The sequence below is a fragment of the Eretmochelys imbricata genome, chromosome 3, assembly GCF_965152235.1.
Source record: "Eretmochelys imbricata isolate rEreImb1 chromosome 3, rEreImb1.hap1, whole genome shotgun sequence".
In the NCBI taxonomy this organism is placed as follows: domain Eukaryota; kingdom Metazoa; phylum Chordata; order Testudines; family Cheloniidae; genus Eretmochelys; species Eretmochelys imbricata.
The window spans coordinates 40,403,841-40,424,100 of record NC_135574.1 but is presented as its reverse complement, the minus strand read 5'-3'; the positions used below and the strand labels follow the sequence as shown (position 1 = coordinate 40,424,100).

At 39.4% G+C, this 20,260-nt stretch overlaps 1 protein-coding gene across 1 annotated transcript in view; it reads right to left on the bottom strand.

Annotated features, from left to right (window-relative positions):
* Positions 1-20,260, bottom strand: part of DLGAP2 (DLG associated protein 2) — a 716,593-nt gene that overhangs the window by 190,221 nt on the left and 506,112 nt on the right. The window contains exon 4 of the mRNA XM_077811569.1: positions 12,748-12,780. Within this exon, the coding sequence (XP_077667695.1) occupies positions 12,748-12,780 (33 nt within the window). The remainder of the gene's footprint in view (positions 1-12,747; positions 12,781-20,260) is intronic.

The following is a 20,260-nucleotide window of genomic DNA, read 5'->3' as shown; positions in this document are numbered from 1 at the left end:
AATTTTCCAAAATTTCTGGACACAGGACTCATGACAAATGCACCGCTACAGACTAGGGACCGAATGGCTAGGCAGCAGTTCTGCGGAAAAGGACCTAGGGGTGACAGTGGACGAGAAGCTGGATATGAGTCAGCAGTGTGCCCTTGTTGCCAAGAAGGCCAATGGCATTTTGGGATGTGTAAGTAGGGGCATAGCAAGCAGATCGAGGGACGTGATCATTCCCCTCTATTCGACATTGGTGAGGCCTCATCTGGAGTACTGTGTCCAGTTTTGGGCCCCACACTACAAGAAGGATGTGGATAAATTGGAGAGAGTCCAGCGAAGGGCAACAAAAATGATTAGGGGTCTAGAACACATGACTTATGAGGAGAGGCTGAGGGAGCTGGGATTGTTTAGCCTGCAGAAGAGAAGAATGAGGGGGGATTTGATAGCTGCTTTCAACTACCTGAAAGGGGGTTCCAAAGAGGATGGCTCTAGACTGTTCTCAATGGTAGCAGATGACAGAACGAGGAGTAATGGTCTCAAGTTGCAGTGGGGGAGGTTTAGATTGGATATTTGGAAAAACTTTTTCACTAAGAGGGTGGTGAAACACTGGAATGCGTTACCTAGGGAGGTGGTAGAATCTCCTTCCTTAGAGGTTTTTAAGGTCAGGCTTGACAAAGCCCTGGCTGGGATGATTTAACTGGGAATTGGTCCTGCTTCGAGCAGGGGGTTGGACTAGATGACCTTCATGGGTCCCTTCCAACCCTGATATTCTATGATTCTATGACCACGTTAGGTAAGAGGGGGAAAAATCCAATTTTTAAAATATATTGTCTGCAGTAAACCTGATTCTTCTCTGATTTACACTGGAGTAAGATCAGTCAGGCAGCATTTACTGGGCTAACTAAAAAAGAAAAATGGCAAACACAAGCTTTCAAGAATTACACTAAAATCATACCATCCATCAGTCTAATCTTAAAACAGTAAATACTATGGTTTATATTTCTACTTTTAACATTCTTATTATAGTAACTGTCTGGAGAGTAGTTTCATGTCATACCACTACTTATTCTTGTTAAAATCTTTGCAACAGGAAAAGGTATCAGAATTTTATTCTATGCAATACATTAAACTTGTCTTAGTATCCATTCAGTTTTCAGTAAGTTGGTTAGCTGCCAATTCCTTCCCTTCACAGCCTTGGTAACATGTGGGCAAGGCTGGTTGCTTATCGCGTCATGAACTAAGTAGAAGTCATGGCTTTGTCACAGTAAAAAATGTAAATGTTAAAAATGTACTTAGAAAAAAACAAAAAGTGTACTGGTGTCACATTATTTTGAGGACGCTGTCCTTTATGTATAATAATAATGATTAACTAATAGCTTAAAACTATTTTAAAATATAGGTTGCTCTCCCATATTCCACTGTGCTGGATATATAAAGAGCCAAAATTCATAGAGGAACCTTACTTAATATTGAGCTGTCTGGGGTCATAAAGATTATGAATGTTCTTGTAACCCTGACAAAAAGCATACTGTGGTATAGAAAAGTGTATGATACTAAATGAAGCTGTCATTTTGTAAAGTGTTCTGGGAATAATCTACAGCTGGTGTAAATTGGAATTGCTCCACTGAAGTCATGAACTCTGAACTACGGAGCAACATCTATATGATATATGTTTCAGAGCAGCAGCCGTGTTAGTCTGTATCCGCAAAAAGAAAAGGAGGACTTGTGGCACCTTAGAGACTAACAAATTTATTTGAGCATAAGATTTCGTGAGCTACAGCTATATGGTATGTTAGCAAGGTTAGTTAGAAATGTTACCAAATATTTAATAATACCACCTCTGTATTTTAGAGCACCTCGTAGATGAAGGTTTCAAAGCATATGATACATGTTAATGAATTTAGCCTTGGAGATTTTTTATCCATATTTTTAAGATAAGGAAACTAAGTGACTTGCCGAAGATCACATAAGAATCTACTTAGAACTATAACTTCTGACTCTTAGACCACAGACCTTAACAACAGACCATTCTTTCTACTCCAGACAGTATGTTATGCAAAGTAGTTAGTTTCTTTTCAAGCAAATGTAGGATTTAATGCAATATCAGAACAGTACTTTTACATTTTCTGCATGTGTCTAACAGCTACAATAATTTTATACACAATAATTCAGAGAACTGCCAGAACCTATATTTTAAAATATCATGTTGGCAGATTAATGACACAAGCCAACCTAATTGACCACTTCTGCAACCCTTAGTTCAAATTAATTTCCTTTAGGATTTGCCCTTGGCTATAATTCCAATTTTACACCTTCCTTCACATGAGTTCCCATAGAATATAGAATTAGCTTACAACATCTGAATATCATTCTTTTGAAAGAATGGAATAGATTCTTCATTCTGACCTGTTTCCTTCAACATACTGATGCATTGGAGCTATTTAAGATGTATTGCAATTTAACAGGCTTTTGACAATGTCATTTCGAGCTGCGTCCCAGACTAATGTAGAGCAAGAATGGATGACTGACAATGCAGAAAAATCACTGCCTTAGTAGAATGTTCAGAATAACTTGACATGCCCAACATCAGAATTACTGCTGCCTCTGCTGCTCTCAAATAATTATGTTTCAGATTTTCAAGGAAGAAAATGTTTAATTGAATAGAGATCAAGTAATGAATTAATTTATTTTGTAAATCAAAGATACATCATCCTGCAATAACTATGGTCCAGATGAAATTTTCATTTTCTTTTCCTTCAATTCTGTTTTAACGTAAAGAATGAGACATATAATCACGCTGTTTTTATATTGCAGCCTTAATATCAAGCACCCCCAGAGCACTTTACAACAACAATTAATTAATAAAATGACAAACAAAATTAATTAAAAGCACAACTGAAAAAATAAGTCATTAACTTAACATTATATACAGTCAGGAGTTCACCAGACTTTATCTAGAAGGACAGCAAGTTTCACAAATGACTGGGAAGCAAGAGATAAAATCTCTCGCACTTCAGCTATATTCAACTGTTATCAAAGAAAAAAGAAAAGAAAAGAAAAGAAAAGAAAAGCGTGGCGACAGACAAAGGAGATGGAAGCCGACTAATCATGTGGCGAGAAATATACTCCGACTAATCATTTGGCGAGAAATATACTCCTCTGCAGAGGGTCACCACCTTACTTCTCACATGTACCTCTTTTCAAAGAATGTTACTCATTTTGGTTCCAAAGTTATCTTAACTCCAGTGTCCTCTTGGTTTTTCTTGTTGAAAAGTATTTATTTATATCGAAAATAAAGTATTATGAAACTGAGATTATAGAAAGAGTTATTTTCACCAAAGGAAAGAACCCCACATCATTTTCAGATTCCTGCATGAGTAATTTTCTGTGTCCCTCATTTTGGGTCTTTAACACACACTGCGTTCCATGTTTGGCAACAGAGCTTTTGGCAATTTTCTAACAAACCATTTTTAATTGAAATTGAAACATTCCACTGGGAATGTTTTCATTTTGACAAAAAACAGTCATGTTTCCAACAGATGCCTGCCTCGTTTCCTGCCTCCTCAGCAGAATGCCTTTCTGGCTACCAGATAGATCAAGCTCCTTGGCCTTCCAGGCTCCTCAGCAGCTCACCTGGTGGACTGCCACAGAGCCGGGGATCTCAGGGCTTCCAGCCTCTCAGCACCTGAGCAGCTCATCTAGCAAGCTCCTGGGGAGCTCAGGCTCCCAGGCTTCCAAGTGGCTCAATAGGCAGGCTGCTGAGAACTCAGAAAGTCCTGGGAGCTCCAGCTCTCAGGCTCCTTGACAGCTTTCCCAGCAGGCTGCTGCAGATCCAAAAAACTGAAAAGCCCCTGGGAGGTGGGACTGGAACTTTTTGAAAAATTTCATATTAGTTCTTCTGAAACTGATTTCTTTTATATTCCTTCCATGAAAAATTCTGTATCTGTGTCTTTTTGTTCTGATTCCGAATGGTTTTTTTTTTTTTTTTTTTTTTTTTGGAACTGCAAAATTTTCTGTGGAAGAGAAATTCCAGTTCCCACACAGCTCTGCTTGGCAGACTGAGAGTTACGGTCAGCAAAAAGCATATGAACCACTTAAATTCCACTTCAGATGTTGAGGGCTTACGTGAAATTTATTTGGTGTATAGGCCTTTTACTAGCATTCTGCTCAGGTGAAAATTTCATCCAAGTTGAGCCGCGAAAGGCCATGCAAAAAGTATCCAGAATTAATGCAACTTTAAAATTACTGCTGAACCATGGACCAGTGGCACCCACCAAGACAAGTGCAATTTATGAGAATATTCACTCATTTCTGACCTTACCCACAGAATTCTGCAAAATATGGGAAATACCAGGAATAGTCAATGAGTCACAATAGTTCTTTTTGTTTTGTCATCACACCATTCCCTGTACATCGGTGATTTGATGTCTTTACTTTTTGTGTTATCTATCAAGATTGCACTGTTTGTTCCTCAGCTTGGGTCCTCTGCTCTAATTTAGTGTGGTGTAAATCAGGATTAATCCCAATTAAACTTCAGTTTAAGTGTGAGATTGGAATTGAATCAGTCTTCAAGAGGATAGTTAGAAAGTAGCATCTTTATAATATAATATCTCCAACAATGTCTTTGAACAGATTGATTTGTCATCCAAATGGTAATGACTTTAGATGTCACAGATTTTTGATGCTGAGAATCTTGGATTAAACACAGCCCCTGATCATCTGTTTTACAATGTCCACCTCTCCCTAATGTTCCAAAGAATTCTGAAAAACCACACAGAAAATTTAGAGAATGTAGTTAGACAATGTAAGATTTACTCTAACTTATTACTGAATGCCACAGTTGCCAACAGCATGATTGAGCAGGCACTGGCTGGTAAACTATGATTTCAACCACAAGCAATGGAGAAGAATACAATGTTCACATAACATCTAAACTTAACAGGATGGTTAGTCTGAAATACGAACAGTTCAACAGATTACTTACTAGCTGTAACCCGTGGAATAACACACTCTCTCTAAAAGGACAAAGTGCTATTTCTTCAGGTATAAAAGTAGTCATAAACCAACTATCTTTCATTGTCAGGTGCATTCAAGGAGTTAGAATGTATTCTTATTGGCATTTTTTAGCCATCCCTCCCCTAATTCTTCCTGTAAGACAATATACTACAACAGCTGTATGAAGATTCGAGACATATCCTGTTTGCCTCTTGAAAGTCCCTGAGTTACCATGCAAATCTGTATCTAAGGATAGATTTTTGAGTTCTGAGTACAATGCTGAAACCTCAAGTACCACAAACCCTGAAGATTCTTTTGCCAGCATTGGTGAAAAGCTATCAGAATAAAAAATAAGGCATTTTAAAGTTTGGCTTCATTACCCAAAATGAATGAAGAACTGTTGGAACAAGTATTCACCCACAATCTTAATCCTGAAAGAGGTTTGGGCTTCATAAACTGTGAGCTACGCAAAAGATGTGCAAAAGCTCAGCCTTTGGATCTTATTGAAAAGGGCCTATCAGGAAGCTTTTATCAATTTGAGAAGTTAGTAAAGAAAGGAGGAAACATTCCAGAGCTGGTGTTGGAATGGAATTTGAAGAAGATATAACAAAAAGCTAAACTAATACAGAACAATTATACAACCTATTTATCAGCCGAAGGGAGAAAAATCAAGCATCTGGACATCCTGAAGTCTCTAGTAACTTCTATGCAACTATGTCAATTTATATCAGCTGAGAATCTGGCATTATGAATAGACCCTTTTTTTCATCCACGATGATGTGTATTGATATGTATTTGGCAAGTCCTGTGGATGACAAACACAAAAAGAACAGGGTCTACCTGGAAGTGAGATATGCTTGTGATACATCACTTTCTCTACTTAAAACGAGTGACATTTTCCACCTGGTAAAAATCTATCAGAAACTTCTAATAGACACTATTCTACCTATCTCTAATTCTACTTAGGCATGCTGTACTCAAGACACAAGTGACAATACAGGATTTGAATCTTACAGTGGAAAAGATTTCTATACATTATAGATTCCTAAAATCACATCAATTTTAAAATTATATTACTAAGTTTGCCTAATGATTCATGTGAAAAGAATGCCAAAGGCTTGTAGAACATATTTTGTATGAACTTTATATTGCTATTATTATGTTTAAGCACTGAACAGATTAACATTTGTAATACTGGTACTGCAGGAAATAACTATATTGTTGAATCATTTCAAAATTTCTACAATAGTCATGTAGAAAATTCAGACCATATGTACAGCAGAGTTAAAATAGTTGACTTCGTGTTTTTAAATGTGTTTTTCTATCTTAAGTGTTTCTTCTCCATATTTTAAGACCTGCACAACATAAAACAGATTGTTATTAATAACCACCTTTAACCTAAGGCACTATGTAAATAATACAAACAGTCCTATATCTGTCCCAATTTACAAGAGTCTAACATATAGGCCTGAGGCAGAAATTACTGAGGGAGATCCAATGGCCTGTGGTATGCAGGAGGTCAGACTAGATAATCATAATTCATTAACAGATTCAAACGCCAGAAGGGTCCATTGTGATTATCTAGTCCAACCTTGTGAATAAGACAGGCAAAAACTTCCCCGAATCAATTCCTATTTCAACTAGAGCACATCTTTTAGAAACAGATCTAACCTTGATTTAAAAATCACCAGTCATGGAGAATCCATCAAAACCTTTGGCAAATTGCTCTGGGGGTTATTTCCTTTCTGTAAAGTATATATGCCTTATATCCCGTCTGAATTTATCTAGCTTCATATTATACCTTTGTCTGCCGATAGAAGAGCTCGTTATCACATATTTGTTCCCCATGTAGGTACTTATAGACTGTGATCAAGTCACTCCTTAACCTTCTCTTTGTTAAGCTAAATAGATTGAGCTTCCAGCATCTACCACTGTAAGGCATGTTTTCTAACCCTTTGAAGTGAGCTGTAGCTCATGAAAGCTTATGCTCAAATAAATCTGTTAGTCTCTAAGGTGCCACAAGTACTCCTTTTCTTTTTGCGAATACAGACTAACACGGCTGCTACTCTGAAACCTGTTATTTGTTCTTGTGGCTCTTCTCTGAACTCTCTCCAATTTATTAATGTCCTTCTAGAATTGTGGTCACCAGAACTGGACACACCATTCCAGCAGTGGTTGCATCACTGACCAAAAAAAAAGAGATAAAATAACCTCTTTACTCCTATTTGAGATTCCTATTCTGGCATATGAATCTATGAATGTCGAGTCCAAAAACCCTTCTAGTTTTCTGTCTGCTTTGCTTCTGACTGGGAGAGTCACATTGGACTTCTGGGGAAAGTGAATCTATATAGCGAAAGCTGCCAGTAAGGGATTACTGGCATCAGACCCACTTAATTCCTTCCTTTAAAGACTAAAAGCATTAGTGGCAGTTGCCCTTCTTTTTTCCCTTCTCTCCAGCATCACAATGGAGAAAGCACAAGGAGTATATGAGGGAGGAAAGAAGAGGCTGATACAATCTGTCCCTTTAATGCAGCACCGTAGAGCGCAGTCAGGGAAAGAGGGACTAGTAGCATCCAGTCCCATCAATACAGCAGCACCAGAGTGCACCCAGGGGAGCAAGGGGCAGGCCGGGCTTGTTGAGGTCTTGCCCCTCAAGTGAGCTACTTCATTCATTGAAAGGGTGCAGAGCTAAGAGCTGCACATGCTTGCAGGCTGCCTTTGTAGCCCCTCTGGGCAGAATCAGGGTACTCCAAAGGTTTGTGACTTAGATGCAGAGCTCCACGCCGTCCCCGCCCCCCACCCCCCAGCAGCAGCAGCAACAGCAACAGCAACAGGGACCAATCAAAGGAAAGCTGAAGAAGAAGAAAGAAGGAGCTAGCCAGCCCATGATTTCAAGAGGGCAGAAGGTCGGAGCCTGTACTTGGGAGCAAAGGAAGAGGAAGGGTGCTATGCCCTGGCAAGGTAAGTGGGGTAGATAAAAGTGGAAACAGAGGGCTGTCACCTGGAGAAAGGGAGGGAGGGAAGCAAGCAAAAGGGGCTAGCTACTCTCTCATTGTCAGGAGAAGCAGTGGAATGATGGTGCGAGTCATAGCCCAGGAGCTGTTGGGGAGCTAATGTATGTATTGAGGGAATGGAGAGAGCCCCTAATGGATTTGTCAAGAACAAATCATGCCAAACCAACCTCATTTCCTTCTTTGACAGGGTTACTGGCCTAGAGGATGGGGGCAGGGAAGCAGCTGGTATAGCGATATATCTTGATTTTAATAAGGCTGTTGACACTATCCAACATGACAGTCTTATAAGTAAACTAGGGGAGTGTGGTCTATATGAAATTACTGCAAGATGGGTGCATTGCTGGTTGAAAAATAGTACTCAGAGAGAGTTACCAATGGTTTCCTTTCAACCTGGGAACCCATAAGAACGGCCATATTGGGTCAGACCAAAGGTCCATCGAGCCCAGGATCCTGTCTACTGACAGTGGCCAATGCCAGGTGTCCCAGAGGGAATGAACAGAACAGGTAATCTTCAAGTGATCCATCCCCTGTCATCCATTCCTAACTTCTGGCAGTCAGAGGCTAGGGACACCCAGAGTATGGGGTTGCATCCAGTGTTCCCTTCCATGTGCGGAATTAATTTTGTTACGTGCACCACTATGGAGGTGATGTGTGGTGAGGGTGGAGCTGAGGGATTCGGCGTGTGGGAGGTGGCTCAGGGCTGGGGCAGAGGCTTGGGGTGCAGGAGAGTGAGTGCTCTGGCTGGGGGTGTGGATGGTGATGAGGGGTCTGGGGTGCAGGCTGCCCCAGGGCTGCGGTAGGGAGGCAGAGGAGTCCCTCAGCCCTCTCTTGCCATAGCAGCTGGGGGCCAGGTGAGAGGTGCCTCTCCCTGGCCACAGCAGCTCCGGTGGGGCTGGGTTGGGCTAGGCCAGGGAAGAGGCACCTCTCCTGGGCTGCGGCAGTTCTGGCGGGGCTGGGCTGCGCTGGGCCGGGGGAGGGGCTCCTCTCCCTGGCAACTCCGGGGGCCTGGGCTGGGCCAGGCCGGGGAAGGGGCTTCTCTCCCCGGCAGCTCCTGTGGGGCTGATTGGGCCAGGCCATCGGAGAGACGCCTCTCCCTAGCAGCTCTGGCAGGGCTGGGCTGGGGGAGGGGCACCTCTCCCTGGAAGCTCCGGTGGGGCTGGGCTGGGCTGGGCCAGGGAAGGGGCGCCGCTCCCTGCCTGCATGGCTTTTGATAGCCTGCTGTGCAGCCACCTTACAGGGAACTTAGGTTGCATCCCTGACCATCTTGGCTAATAGCCATTGATGGATCTATCCTCCATGAACTTATCTAATTCTTTTTGAACCCTATTATCCTTTTGGCCTTCACAACATCCACTGGCCACAGGTTAGACAGATTGACTGTGCGTCATGTGAAGAAGTACTTCCTTTTGTTTTAAACCTGGTGCCTATTAATTTCATTGGGTGACCCCTGGTTCTTGTGTTATGTGAAGGAGTAACACTTTTATTCACTTTCTCCACACCTTTCATGATTTTATATCCCCCCTTAGTTATCTCTTTTCCAAGCCTGAAAGGTCCTAGTCGAATTAATCTCCCCTCATATGGGCTCTGTTCCATACTCTTAATCATAGCTGTTGCTCTTTTCTGTACCTTTTCCAATTTTAATTTATCTTTTTTGAGATGAGGTGAGCAGAACTTCACAGAGAATTCAAGGTTTAGGCATACCATGGATTTATATAGTGACATAATGATATTTTCTGTCTTATTATCTATCCATTTCCCAGTGGTTCCTAACATTCTGTTAGGTTTTTGACTGCTGCTACACACTGAGCAGATGTTTTCAGAGAATTATCCACAATGACTCCAAGATCTCTTTCTTGAGTGGTAACAACTAATTTAGATATCATCATTTTGTATGTAGAGTTGGGATTATGTTTTCCAATGTGCATTACTTTGCATTTATCAACACTGCATTTCATTAGCCATTTTATTGCCCAGTCACCGCGTTTAGTGAGATCCCTTTGTAACTCTTTGCCGTCTGCTTTGGATTTAACTATCTTGAATAATTTTGTATCATCTATAAATTTTTCCACCTCACTGTGTACTCCTTTTTCTGGCTCATTTATGAATAGGCTGAACAGCACTGGTTCCAGTACAGATTCCTGGGGGACACCACTATTTACCTCTCTCCATTCTGAAAACCGACCATTTATTCCTACCCTTTGTTTCCTAACTTTTCACCAGTTACTGATCCATGAGAGGACCTTCCCTCTTATCCCATGACTGCTTACTTTGCTTAAGAACCTTTGTCAAAGGCTTTCTGAAAGTCCAAGTACACTATATCCACCAAAAAGGATCTGAGGTTTATAGTAGATCACAAATTGAACATGAGCCAATTATGTGATGCTGTTGTGAAAAAGGCTAACATAATTATTGCGTGTACTGACAGTAAGACGCAGGAAGTAACTGTTCCATTCTGCTCAGCACAGGTAAGACCTCAGCTGGAATATTGCATCCTGGTTTGGGCATCTCACTTTAAGAAAGATGTGGACAAACTAGAGAGTCTAGGGGAGAGCAACAAAAATACAAAGACCCATACATTTTGGGTGGTTAGAGTTTCCTCCAATGAAGAGCCTTAAATCTCATAACTAACATGTCCATACAACATAGTGATTTTATGCTAGGGGTGTGAATCCACTTAAAGATCCACAGCTTTAGACCCTTACACCCCCATAGTATCTGTGTGAAGTCAGTGGGGATCCATATGAATATAAACAGGACAAGGGCCTAAGTCAGCAAAGCTAACATAGTTACACCTGTGACTAGCTGAACTACCACAGTAGGAGCCAATTAATAACTAATGACCAAAGATAAGCATACAGTCTTCGCCTCGGGGGCATTGTAAAACATCCCACACTGGGGATAAATCTCTCTGTGAGGAAAAAAAGTGTCCCAGCTCTGCCAGAAAAATTGTGTGCGTGCAGGGGACAGGTTATTTGCTGCATTTGCCAGGGAATGACATCTCTTTCCATAACAAATGCTAACAAACCAAAAGCTGGTGCCTTGGCTAAACTAAGCTATGATGAAGAAACAGCAGCCAACTGAGCAATATCAAGCAGCACTGAAACTGAGGAAATTGTTTCTCTGGGTTAAATAGATCTCCATTTTGAACCTATATAAATCAAATCCCCATTTCCAGGCTTTTACTCCTCATGGACACAGATATTATCAATCTGCATCTCTTTGACGGTCGACTATGCACAGGATATATGTGTCCCTGCCATGCAAAGGGCCACTTGATAGAGTTGCATGTGCTTACACTTGGGATGCATTTGGCCTTTACACTGGATGTTTTCTTAGCAGAACAAACATGGAGTCTCCTTCCCACTACTTTGCTTCACACAAAATAATACTGAAGCCCTACTGTTAGTCTGCTTGAGTAATCTCCTTCTGTTAAAGTGGCCATATTTTCAAACTAAAAAGGCTGTTTTTTGTTGTTTTTAATGAATGTGTACTGATGCTACTTCTGCCAACTTCTGACTCAACAGCGATTTTATTCCTGTCTTAAGAAACAGATTTACAGAACCCTTAGATTGACTGGGGGTACATTACTCCATGAGTATTCTCATTTATACCAGTGGGACTACTCAAAGTACTTAATGAGTAAGGATGGCGAAATCTTGCCCCCACATAAGCATCTGAAAAGCCCAGCACAAAACCGTCCCCTTTCTGTAGTTATTTAAAACAACACATTTATTGATTGCATGAAAACAAAGATAAACTTGATGTGTCCCAAAAGACATTTGGGCACTTAGATATCATATGAAAGACCAAGACTGTTCTAATAAAACGGAGACATACAATCTCTACCTTTGGGTCAACAGCTCCTTGGATACCTAACATGTTATGACTTGGATTTCACCACCTGTTTCATTTTATTGGACTCATTGCTCTACCATGAAGGGAGATTTTGAGTAGAGGTAGACATCTGGACATTTGTAAAACAGAGAAAGCTTGCAGCATTATGGAGACTGCTTATTTAAATGGACTATTGCATCAGAATTTTGATTGATTACGTAAAAACTACATTCCAGGCACAATGTAGAAATTCACTTGATCAATGAGCATCAAATCTAGCTCCTGACTGGAAAATTCCCAACCCAAAATGTTTACATTGGTTAAGCAAATTATGGCTCCGAGGATATAATAATGCTAATCCAGCCATCACAGAGACTATTTTTATTTTAAATCATGTTGGTCATGTCATATTAGATATAATTGTATGCAGGAAAGTTGTGAGAATTACTATAACGGTGTACCCCACCCTGGTTTGTCTCTCTACAGGACACCATCCCGTGATTGTTCAAAACTTCAGCAGGGTGGAAACAGAATCTTACACTTCCTAAATCATGATCCAGGCATAGGCTTGTTAATGTTACCAGATTATTAAACTGATCTCCACTTTGAACTCATTTCAATTATTCTAATTTGGATCTGAAATTTTTAGTTCCACAATCTTTTTCCTTTGGTTTGCTTTTACTTTTTAAAGATGGTGTTATTCCCATTGCAAACAGATTTTCAGTTATATTTTTTTAAGATTGATATTGGTATCTCCTCTTCATGTACCTGCACTAAAAATCTTAAGGCATAGCCTTCACATGAAATGGCATGTGGGGGAAACCACACAATTTGACAAAAAAACAAACAAAGAAAAAAGCATATAAACAAAATAAATATAAAACGCACAAGGTTACACAATATCTAACTGAAACTTTACCTGGAAATGCATGCCCTGTTAGAGAATCCAAACCTGAAATTAAAACAGTGAAAAAAAAATCTTTAACACTAATTTAATTGGTACCAAGATCACGTATCATTAATATAAAATTTGTCACAGGCAGCAAAGATAAAAACCTCATTAGGTAGTGTGTATAAATTTGGGTCCGTATGACATAGAAAAAGCAGTATGTAAATATGAAACTCTTGTACAATTTAACAAGTTCACTTGCTTTGTTATAACAACTTTAATCATGCTTCACTATAGTTAGGTTGGGTTTCGCAAGTAATTCCTTTACAAACCACTGTTTTCAGAGGTTTATTCCTTGAATGTGAACATGCGTTCTGAAGTTGTACATATGAATTTTTAGCCCATAGTAATATTTTTCTTTTTCTTACAAATATAAAAAAAATGATTCTTTAAAGATCTACGTTCAAAAGATGATAAGCCTGATATACTACTGCAGGAGCAGGGAAGTGTAAATTACTCCCTTAATCCAAGGAGAATTCACTTTGAGGGAAAGCAGACAATGATACCAACACAGCAAATCCTTCAGGCTTTTTCCTACTGGTAGGACAAGAATCTAGAATTGTAGCTGTCAGGAGTAGTACCCTGCCATTTACAATTCTATATTTTTAACAGAGACCCATTCGGTAACTTATGAAAGATGCTCTATAACTCACACACTTGTGTTCATATTTAGGTCTGTAGATGGAATTGAACCCAAGCTCTGCTTTGTAAAACAGGGTCACAGAATCATGACTATTTAACAAGACTAGCAAGGGCTCCTTTTGTATTAGGAAGACAAAAGTAAAATATATTTGATTGGCCAAAGAAGTCTTCCTACCTAATGTAATATGGAATGGGGTGTGCAGACCTTTTGATCATACAGCAAAGCCTCATAGGTCAATAGCACCCCATCCCAGTTACGACTATCACCCTCACAATGGTATTATAAAATATATGCCACCATCAAGAGTTCCTTCCTCCCTTCACTCATATTGTGAGATAAAAGTAAGCAGCTGTGTGTTCCCCAGGACAGCAGAGCAGGGGAGTTCTGTGCTTCCCATTAAAAGAGAAGAAGAGAAAAGGTGTTGGAGGAGGAATTGGAGGAGAAAAGCTCAGTGGCGAGTTTACTCCCCTATGTGCTTACTCCCCTATGTGAGTTCACTTGGTGTTATTCTGAAATTATTTTAGTCTTTATTTTTACCTGGAGATGGGTTGCTCAAGGATCTGAGTAAATTTATTAGAAATGTGCAGTAGGAGTTTTAAATAAACACAGCCTTGAAAAAGGATTTTCCTTCCTGTTTGTAACAAACATACAAAAAAGCGGATGTGATTTGAATATTTGTTGATGCAGCTCAAATGTTGAGCCTCCTACAGTACAGTTTTTATTTTTTTTAAAAATAGTTGTGGTGAAAAAATATATCTTCTGCTGGATAGGCTGACACACAGCTTCTCCCATTAGAAGGTAGAAGGAAAACATTCCTGACTGTGATGATATATAAATGTCCAAATGAGAGAAATTTACTGAGTACCAATAACATGCTCAATGCTATAAAAGAACAAAGAAAACATGATTCCTGCCCTAGAAAATACAGCTTTCCAAAAATCATACAAAGACACTGCACACTACACATATTCATGCATGTCAGATCAGTGGTTCTCAACTTTTACCATCTGAGTTACAACAGAAAAACACATTTTTAGATCTCCCTCTCCCATAAGAAAGGGATCATGGTCATGACTACTTTCAGTACCTGTTCATGACACCCTTGACCATCCATGTGTTACAGATTATACACAAGTGCTAACACTCACCTTCCCCCAAGTTAGGCGCCTAAATCCTTTGGTGGATCTGGGGCTTGAGTAATTGCTTGTTTATATAAAATAAAATAAAAATAAAAACATGGACGTAGACTGTTACCTATGAAATACATGTGTACATCCACTGGGACTCTGGGTAGAATGACTGCAAAACTGGATACTCTGCAGGCAATGCACATAATGCATCTGTCTCAAAATAAATCAGCACTAGTTTGTTGTACTACATGAATAGCATGTGTTTATTTCCTTGCAACTAGACCTACATGAGATGAAAATAAGGTAGTTCGTCACCCTCTTACAGCTCTACTGTGTGAAGTTTTGAATAAAGTAAGTCCTCCTTTGCTAGTTGAAACCACTGAATTTTAGGATACATTGAACTCACAAATCATGATCCACAAGCCCCGCTTCCATCATTACTTTCCCACAATAAGTGATATGAACTAAAGAAGGCGAGCAGTGTAAAGGTTTCCCAAATGCAGACAAATACAGTCTGCTGCTCTTCCTTGCTAAAAACTTAAGTACATGCAATTATTACAGTTAATAATGGAATGAAATCTTTGCTGTGCCTGGAACAACTGGGGTTTCCAGTCTCTGCCATAGGGATTCTACAACTCTGTTACACCAATTAAAGGCCAGGATGATAGGAAGGGTTTTGAGCTGCTCTGTTTTGTTTCTTATGCACAGAACTGAAAATGGGAAGAACTGAACTAAAATTAACTAAATTGGTAAGAAACGGGGTGGCAGTGATAGATCATAACATTAAGGTCCATATGTTACCATTAAGCATATATTAAAGAAATAAGAAGATGGTTTATAGTTCAAACGGTTGGTAATTTAAGCGTGCATACAATGTTGGCACACAGCCAAGGACAGAGAGATGGCAGTTTTGGTCTCTGGCTAGTGCATTGGTAGGTGGATATGGACTGAGGTCAAGTAAAGGTCACTCCAACGCTGCAAGGAGAGGTCAGTCCAAAACTAGGTTAGGGTCACCATCCCATAATAGCAAATATCCCATAATACTACAACTTATTGTGTAACAGCTTTAATTGACAGTTATAGACCAATCACAACTGCTAAATGTAAGTATGGACCAATCAGAGAGGGTCTGAAGGTGATTAGAGGATAGGTATGCTAATGCTAGGATTGGGAGACAAGCCAATCAGAACAGGCCAAAAATTTTATAAAAGACAGAGCGAGCAGGCAAAAGTCAGTCAGTCAAGTAAGGAGCAGGAGATAAAGAAGGAGAACCAAAAGAACATCAGAAGAAGCAGCAGCAGTGCTTCTAGTGCAGAGCAGAAGGATCCTGACAAAACAGAGGAAGAATAACCTATGGAGAGTAAGCATGCTAGGTATAGTGTAGGATATAAAACAGAAGTAGGGATAATGAATATGTATGGCTGGGATACTAAAGATGAGTGTCTGTAGTGTGTATGTTTATGTTACCATGTATAAAGTTTAGAGTTTATTAAAATTGCTGGCAATGTCCTACGTATGACTGATCACCATGTGCAGAACATAATCACTTAAGCCATTCCAACTGTATAACATTACAATATTGGGTACTTTAGCTTGTATACCTGTGCTAAGGAATTTATGTTTTAACTGATGTTTAGATGAATTGCATTAGGAAAGGCTGCTTACATTAAATAAAGAAAATACTTTTGGAAAAGTATTGCCTGGGTGTCAATCTTTTGACCAGAGGACTGTATCCATGTTCTCCCAGGAGTGAACAAATCTAGTCTGTTCTGGGGAGTTTCCTGAAGGACATAGGGAGATCCTTGGTTAAGCCTGGCAATTCTACTAGGGCAGGCCGCCTCCTTTCTCCTTGCAGGAACTGATTAACAGGTCAACATCTTGGGAACCTGGAAGTAAGATACAGGAGGGATACTCGGGGATCCCTGAGTCTGTTCTTGGGATAACAAGAAGAAAAGCAATAGTCCTTATTATCAAAAAGACTTTGCATTCCCTGGACTGATTTTCAACTAACTATACGGGATCAGGTGGAATAAAAGTTTCTTGGATTCCATTTATCATATCTGTTGCTCTGATGTGGTGGTTTTCAGTTTGATTCACACAAGATTTCCCAAACAAAAAATAGGAACATTGATTAAAGTGATGTACATGCAGATGAAACACATTTCCAAACAGCATAACTACTATGTCCACAGTAGCAATTAGCAATAAATTATATTCACAAAATGCATACCTGATTGAGACAGTAATTCATTCATTTAAATAGAAGAGAAAAAAGACTGATTTGAAGTTAGTACTGACTTCTATTTACACTGTAGAAAATGTAGATGATTTTAGAAAGGGAATGGGGATATACTGTTCTTTAGTACGTTGCTATCATTTCATTAGCTCAGTGCAGAACAGGCATTGGAGAGAGTACAGGCTTTTTATATAGATAAGATCATTGTTTATTTCTTAGCATTGATTTGATTAGGATTTCCAGCATCACAAAGATGAAGTCTTCTCTATTTCCTGTCTCCAGGGCACAATTCTTCACATTTGAATAATAGCACATATTGTACACTGCCATATGCAGAGCTTCATCTTTCACCTGGGTGGTTCCTCTAAAGCAGGATTTGCACTAAAATAGTGATGTACAATATATCTTCTTCCTGGATTAACATCCCAGGTTCGTACTGCTGCTGCATTGTATTGAAAGAACACTGACACCTACTCTGGAAGCACAGTCGTGATGCCACACTGGGAAATGTATTTCATGTAGAACACATGTAAGTAATTGTAATGTTAGGAATCCTTCCCTGGAATATCAGTGAGATACTGAAATGCCAAATTTAATATCTGTGCACTGATTCATTCATAGCAGAGTGAAGAGAAGCCAAAGAAACTCTAAACTATGCTTCTTTGCAAATATATGTTCCTTGGTTCTAAATGTTCAATAACTTCCCTGCCAGGAATTATATTTTCTCCTCTAATTCTTTGTGGTAGGCAAAAAAATATTACAAGAAGGCTGGATCCTAATTTACTCTGGGCAGGAGAACAAGAAAGCAGCAGTAGAAATAAGGGACCAAGAGTCATTCTGGGTGTGTACTGTAAAATAGCTCAGAGGACCTGGGAACAGTGCATTTTATAGTGGTCCTTTAGAAAGAAAAAGGGGTGGAGTCAAGGGCCGAGGGCTGGATCCAGAAGAACTGCCCTACAAAAGTTTGGGACATGAAGAAGGGATATGAAGAGATGTGAAAGACTGGTCAGGGCCTCACAGAAGCAGGAGAAGTGGAATGGGGATGGACAGCAGAGCTGCAGTGGCTGGAGAACTGGGATGACTTGCACAGGTCAGAAGCTGCAGTTGCAGCTCTTCCAGCCAGGACATGGGAAATAAAAATCTATGTCAGCCAGTGTGGGGATGGGGGAGGGAGCAGAAGCAGTGGTGGAGCAGCAGTTGGAAAGTATCTGAGTTCTAAAGTTATCTATTAAAAGTTGATGAGAGCTTTTGTGTTTTAGTCCCATTATTTTTTCCCCTGATTTAGGAGAAGTGAGACATGAATCTCAAGCTCTTCTCTTGCATGTCCTATCTGGCAGACAAAGTGGGCTGTTTTTGGCAGGATACATTTTCTCCATCTCTTCCATTCTCTATCTCTTCCCTTACTTTGTTGTCTTTTCTCTCTTGTGTTCCATCTCCCCAAGCCTCTCCTGATTTTCTTTCGGTCCCCTCATCCTTCTTAGATTTGGGATGTTGGGAGCTCAGCACCTTCTTCCCTCCCTGGGATCTAGCTGAGACTCTTGTGAAAAACATCTCAAGAGTTGACAAGTCTGCACTCCCTAGAAGAAGATGGCCACTAGTGGATATACCTTTTAGGTTTGGGGACCATCCTTAAATAAAACTAGTAGGTAAGACAGAACGGCATCCGTGCCTCTGTATGATGGCACTATAATGGAAATTTGCTTCCGCTGCAGAAACAATATACTTTTAATTATTAATTAAAAGACTGTTGTTGCTGTAAAGACAATTCCCAAACAATTCTCATTTCTAGACCTAGATCTTCAGTAATTATTGTTATTTTATCCTCTTGCCCCTATCTCAATTAATAAGACTCAGTTTTCAGACTCTTTCTCATGGTCATTGCTACATTATCACACTTGTCTGTCATTATTTCTGTTAACAGTGCAATTATGATTTTTAATGTGAATTTATGTTTTCTATAATGATCCATCTGATAAAAATGGAGAAAAATGAGTCTGTAGATTACACAGACATTCATAATGTTACAGTAGTCAGCTTAAGAACCCCATAAATCATTTGCACTGGTTGTCTGAACTCTGTTTTTTTACCATCTCAGCAATAATGCAAGAAGAAAAATAATAGTTTGGTTAGATAGTTATGAAAACTGTCCAACAATGCACTATATAAAGCTATTTATTTCTTGTTTTTTTTCTAGGTACAGGCATAGTAGTGATTAAACTACACATCAAAATGGGCCATTCAAATCAAATCCACAGGGGCAATCATGTATTGGTTCTGTCAGCTTTCGATCCAGTGCTGTCACTTGTTTCCCAAAGACACTAAATTCATTTTTATCTATTCTGAGTATAACCACATGAACAATGCAAGAACTGTTTGGGATAAATGGTTGTATGGAAAATTAAGTATCTTACTGTTAATAAATCTGATAGTCGGACATCTCTAAAAAGCACAAGTTAAAGTGTCAGGACAAAAATGAACTTAGTATAGCCAAACCAAAGCATTCAAAATTCATGAGTCAAGCCCTCAGAATCATGACACTGGTTTAAAAAAATCACGAGATGACAAAATATAATGAAGGTTGGGTTCTTTTTATTTGTATACTGATTTTTGAGTCTTTAGGCTTGAACTTTCAAGCCTTTCACTGCAACAAGGGCTAGAAACACACTTTTTTAAAAACTAAAGTTGGGATTTTCAGGAGCTGGGGCTATAAAAAAACCCACCAAATATTGAAAGATTTGTGATAAAATCCCAAGAATTGGTAATGTTGTAAAATGTACGCTACCTCCAAAGCTACATTATTCCCGGGACATTGTCAACTTACATAATATTACAAAATTTCTGTACCTATCTTACTAGAAACACCTTATTAACACAGAAAGAACTGTAAAAAATACTGTTGACTCTTGCATTTATTTCAGCTTGGACAATGAAAACCAATTAAATCAATTATCTTTAGTTTAATTAGTTTCACCTCATCATTCTTGGTACTATAGAAACTTCAGTGGAATGTGTATTTGTAAAATAAATAACTCTTGCATGGACTTTTTTAAAAATGGTTTTAGGTTTTAGATTTAACTTCCTCAAAAATGTAAAGCTAAGCTCCAGGTCAACTTTGAATCGACGGAGTCCCATTAAGGCAGCCTTTGATGAGCATACCCAGAAACATTTTTTCAAGAGAGAAAAACTTGGGATCTATTGAAACCAGCCATCTTAACTGGATTGCACTTTATATTGTCCTCCCACATTCCTTCTGTTTTCCTTCCCCCCCCCTTTTTTTTTAAACTCTGCTGACTGAAAAATTACATTTTCTATATATTTAGGTAGTGTTCATTGGTCCATCTTTTTCCTTCTGTTGATCCCAAGCAAGCTGCTTGCTTAATGTTTCTGAGCGTAACCACAGTCTTGAGACTGATTTATCTAAACTCAATAGAGTAAAAAAACCAACCCTATTCTTTAATATCCTACAGAACATTC